General features: G+C 37.2%; 1 protein-coding gene across 1 annotated transcript; it reads right to left on the reverse strand.

Moving 5' to 3' along the window:
* Window positions 1–1,298: 1,298 nt before the first annotated feature.
* LOC135709644 (uncharacterized oxidoreductase YoxD-like) lies at window positions 1,299–3,068 on the reverse strand. The gene is made up of 5 exons (XM_065232032.1): window positions 2,532–3,068; window positions 2,401–2,473; window positions 2,157–2,340; window positions 1,967–2,089; window positions 1,299–1,903 (listed from the first exon to the last, which is right to left on the reverse strand). The coding sequence occupies exons 1-5, from the start codon at window positions 3,066–3,068 to the stop codon at window positions 1,813–1,815; spliced, it is 1,008 nt and encodes a 335-aa protein (XP_065088104.1). The 3' UTR covers window positions 1,299–1,812.
* Between the last annotated feature and the right edge of the window lie 2,526 nt (window positions 3,069–5,594).

Consider the following 5,594-nt stretch of genomic DNA (forward strand, 5'->3'; position numbering starts at 1 on the left):
GAATATGTTAGAACTTTTTTTTCTCAGAACACCTTGAAACTGAAATTCCCTAAAGTTTCAGAAGAACTTCCTCTGCATTTTGCAGAAAGTTTTCCCAGAATGAGCTTGAAATTATCCTAGGAACTCCATTGAAATTTTTCTCAACATTTCTTTGAAATTTTATTCAAAATTTGATTCTCTCGGTATTCTTTTCGAAATTATCTTGGAAATATCTGCAGGATTCACTAGAAATTATTCGCAGAATTTTCATGGAATCATCCCCAGAAATCTTTTCTTTAAGAACCTCCTCAGAATTCAATACCCTTGAGGTTCTTATCGGAAATCAAGTTTAAGTTGTCCGCTCATTCACCAAATCGTTGTAGTTTTCTACCATAAATGTTCAACAAAGCTTGCCCCTCCATTCACCAGAACTGTGAAATTTTTACATCAGGCCTCTCCATGCAGCAGATTGTTGCAAATCTTACATCAGAAATTTTCAATACAAACTTGCCACCAGAAAATTTCAATTGATCAGAACTATGCAAATTTACCACCGTTAATGTTCAATACAAATTGCTTCTCCAATCTTCTGATTGGTGCAGATTTTCTTTTTCCAGATTTTGCATCATTAATTTTCAGTAAAGCAGCTTCCCTCCAATCATCAGAATGGTGCAAATTTTACACCAGAAATTATTATTAAAGTTTGTTTCTCTATTCAGCACAAGAATGCAAATTTGAGACCAAAATTTTTCGAAAAAGATTGCCCATCCGTTCACCAGAATGGTGCAGATTTTCCACCAGAATTTTTCAATATAGCTTAATTTTAAATAAAGCTTGTGCCTTCATTTACCAAAACAGTGCAAGTTTTTCACCAGAAATCTTCCATTTATTTCATTTATCAGAGCGATGCAAATTTTGCACCAGAAATTTTCAATAAAGCATGCTCCTCCATTCACCAGAACGGTGCACCAAAAATTGTCAGTGAAGTTTGTTTCACAATGCACCTTTGTGGTGCAATTTTCAGGCTTTGCCTCTTCATGCACCAGAATGCTGCAAATTTTCCACTATAAGTTTTCAATGAAGCTTGCATTCATCAGAACGATGCAAATTATGCACCAGAAAAATGAATAAACCTTGCTACTACATTCACCACAGTGTAGCGAACTTACCACCAGATATTTTCAATTAAATGTGCACCTCCAAATTTTTAGCGTGATTCATTTTTTGCAATTTTTGATTTTGATTAGCCCTCTATGATGATATTTTTACACCAGAAATATTCAATACAAAGCTTTTTCTTCGATCTACCATCACGAAGGTGATTTGTTCATCCTTAAATTTACACTTGAAAAAAAAACAGCCTTGAAAAAAAATTACACCAGCAATTTTTTGTATGCACCACTGTGTTGTAACCAAAAAATTTCATTGAAGTTTGTCCCTTCATGCACCTTTGTGGTGCAATTTTCAGGGACCATCTCAAAGGAATTGACGCAATAAAAAGTTTTCAGTGCTCTTTTTTATGAAATGAAGTTATTTTACCTTCAAATCAAGTTATCAATAAATCAAGTTATTTTATATCATAATTTTGTAAATGTGGAAATAAAAATCCCCTGTGCACGCCAGTGAATATCTGATTGTAATTATGAAATTATTTAATAGTTCTCGGGTCCCTGCAGTCCTGTTGGACATTTGAGCCTAACAATTAAACTAATTGAAAAAAAAACAGTCATAGAGTCATGGTTCGTATGTTTGCATCCGTCGAATCCGCTTTCGATTTTGAGATGTCCACGTCTCTATTTGTGAATAGAGGAATCTGAGATCACCGTTCAAGATTTACTCAACCCCATTCGTTAACCTGCTGCATCTACTCGCATCGCCAATGATACAACTTGTTGTGATGTGTCGCAGTCTTATTGGAAGGAACCTAAAGAAAATTAAATTGAAAATAAATCCATGATTACCTGGACCCAGTTCCACTCGAACTTACACATACAGCTTGATTACAAGTCTGACCAGGAAGGATCCCAAAATGATTTCCCGTTTGTTCTGTAGGATTCCTTTCACTACGATGCTAGCTGCTTGTTCCGGGTACATTGTTTCCATAAGAACGCTAGAAGAGATGAAGGGATTTTTTAGTTACATTGAAACATTAAACAATGATGGTTATTGGATTGCACCCCATATCTTTGGCAGTTTTCATTAGATCCTTCCTAGTAGCAATCAGACTAGGATAAACACATGTAGCGAACACTTTTTCATCTTGACCATTAAAATACAACTCCTCATTCAACGACTCCATCATTCCTCTAACTCCAAACTTCGTAGCACAATAGGAATTAGTTCTGAAGGTTCCATAGAATCCTATAATGAAGGGGAGTTTTATGAATTAAAAATTACTTGTCGATCATTTTCCCAGCGTACCGAGAATCGAGCTGATTCCGACAATATGGCCACTGTTTCTTTCAATCATTGCTGGTTTGAATTCACGAATCATCTGGGATGCAAAGTAAGCATTAGCACTACAAAACGATCAAATTCCTAACGGATCTTACCCAATAATGTGACGTTAGATTAACGTCAATGATTCGCCGTACGGCTTCATCTGAACCGTCGGAAATTTTCGCATCAACAAGTAGCCCTGCATTGTTAACCAAAATATCCACATAGCCGAGTTTAAGTTCCACTTCTTTCCTGAGCTGACGCACTGATTTCAAATCGCTCACATCCACATAGAACGCCACGGCCTGCATGCCCAGTTTTCGGATCTCCGACGCGGTTCTGATTGCACCCTTCTCATCGATGTCAGCTACTGCAACCTTACACCCTTCCTGAGCGAGACTCAGACAAAGAGCTCTGCCGAAGCCATTTCCTCCTCCACTCACTAGAGCCACGCATCCACTGATGGACTTTTTCGGGGCCCAAATGTAGGCGTGGATAAAATCTTTGACGAAACTTGGAATATTCAACACCACTTGCAGGAGCACCTTGGAAACTACCTCGAACCAACTGAAGGGGAGAAAATCGCCTTCATCAGCTGCAACGTAGGCACCATCTTTGTGTGTGTAGTAAACGTCTGATCCGATCGACATCGTTCCTAGCAATGAGAATAAACTGCATTTAAGAGACATAATCGCAGCTAGGCGAGTAAGTGACTTTATCTCTAGCAAGGCTTAAAGGTTGGATTGGGTCATCAGGGTTGAACCCAGAGCTTCACTGCAATGGAAATGATGGGCTGAAATTGTTTTCAATTACAAAATTCGTTGCGTTTAAAAGCTTAAGGTGACTTATGTGTGACAAGCTATATAGGATGTTCAATAAATGCATTTTAATTCATCACACATGGAATATTGGGACGCCCCGATACTGAAATCAGTAAAGGCGTAGCGCACCTTCCAGAGTTATTAATTGAACGCTTTCATCTGACTTGCTTCGTTGCCATTTTGAAGAGTTTTTTTTGTGAGATATAGCTCCACCTTCTTCAACGGTGATTTTAACCAATTCCGTAGACCTTTGTGGTTCAATGATGTGATGTCAAGCATGTGATATAAAATTAAAAATTCTGAACCTCAGTTTTTTTCCACTCAGAATGTTTACTTCTAGATTGTCTTTTTACTGATTCTCCTGGTTTTGATCATTTAGTTAAAGATCAATGCCAGGAATATCCAATCATGACTTAATAATTGCTTTGTGAATTGTTTGCTCATGAGAAAGAAAGGCAAGGCTATTGGTACCGTGAAACTATTTCGATGTTGATAGTGTCTTCAAGTTTTTAACAGTATAAATTAGACTGATTTTTGCCGTTTGGATAATCCAGAAATGCTAACGAGGATGCTCAACAATCATGTTATGGGGCTTCATGAACGATATTTTCGTTTGAAATTTAGAAAGCTCCGTTAAAATCTGTGGTTTAATCAAACAAGCGAGTCTGAAATAAAGTCAATACCAAATGCAAATGCACGATTGCGGATTTTCGGTTAAACTTTCGTGATTGGTCATGGATCGAGTGATGTGTGTTTGACGGGTATCGGGGACACTCCCGAGTCCCTTTGAATCTCGAAAGGGGCTACGGCAAGGTGATGTACTTACGTAACTGCTATTCAACATCGCGTTAGAAGGTGTGATAAGAAGAGCTGGGACAGACGCGAGCGCCACGATCTTCAAGGAAGTCCATCAAGCTACATGGCTTCGCCGATGACAACATCATGGCACGGCACATTGAGATGATGACGCAAATGTACATCAGACTGAAGGCTGAAGCTATGCGGATTGGACTTGCCATCAACGCATCGAAGACGAAATACATGAGAGGAAAAGGTTCTAGGGAAAACAATGATAGCCTCCCACTCCGAGTTAGATTGACTGCGACGAAATCGAGGGGGTCGTTCTTGTATTTGGGCTCACTGGTGATCGCCGAAAATGATACCAGCAGAGAAATTCAAAGACGCATTATGGTGGACGCTCCGGTCGAATGAAATATTCGGATTATCTAAGGCTGTTACGCACGACTCGCAAGCTGCGAGATTTTGAACACTGAATACGCTTCCTGTCTCAAGAACGAGTGGCTTAAGTGCCACCTCCGAAGAAGACCACTCGTCAAGGTTTGATTTTCCCGGCATGAAACCCAACCTCAGGACGGGTTCATGTTTGGCATTTATGTATCATGTATATATAATTTTCTAAAATTCTTGCTGTGCACTTTACCTTGAGCACACAGAATAAATGCACTATTCTTAACATTCTGAGTGTTAAACTAAAAATAGTTTTGAGATCCTAAACCCATATGTTTTCAAGATTTTGTAACTAAAAAATATGTATCTTTGATACAAATTGTAAGTGTAAACTCGAATACAACTGTAAATAAAAGTTGACAAAATTAGATGAATTGTCAAAATTCTAAGACTCAGATAAAATTGCAAGATCTTTTCTAGATAGTAATTTGGTACATGAATATTAAAAACCAATGAAAACAGAATTTTAATAATTATAATATGTTTGACCCAATCAAAGTCTCAAAAACACCACAAAATAAATATGCCTGAAACAAATTTCGACGAAATTTTGTTCAAAATAAATTTTAGGGATTAAAAAAAGGTTTTGATATCATAGGCTATGACAACTTTTGAATCTCCTGGACTACAAAGTTTTTATTCAAGATCTTGGGGAAACTTACCTAGATTCTGAAGCTTCCAGCATTTCACGACAGGAAAATTCTTCGAGATAAGAAAGTAAGAAAAAATTAAGATATACAAATTTCGAAGAATCTTGAAGTCTAAGTTCTAATTTCATCAGGTTTTAAGATACCGGATTTAGAATGTCATGATTCTGATATTTGAACAGGAAAGAAAGCAATAAAGCATTTATCCAGAACAACTTTTTCGATGCATCGGACTTACTAACATTCGGAGTTATATGTAAATTCAAGATTTAACTTTAATTCCAATCGAAAGTAATGTACTCGAAACTTGAATGATTGTGTTCTTGTTTGTAACTTGATAGTAATTGATTTTTTTTTGGTCGCTGTTCTTTCGTTGACTTCTGTCACTTTTTCAAATATTTTTGCATTTTTTTTTATAAATATCTAAAGCTATACAGTAGGAAATTAGTGCCTTTGAATA

The sequence above is a fragment of the Ochlerotatus camptorhynchus genome, unplaced genomic scaffold (assembly GCF_037179485.1).
Source record: "Ochlerotatus camptorhynchus isolate MF236.1 unplaced genomic scaffold, CSIRO-AGI_Acam_v1.1 ptg000035l, whole genome shotgun sequence".
Lineage (NCBI taxonomy): Eukaryota > Metazoa > Arthropoda > Insecta > Diptera > Culicidae > Ochlerotatus > Ochlerotatus camptorhynchus.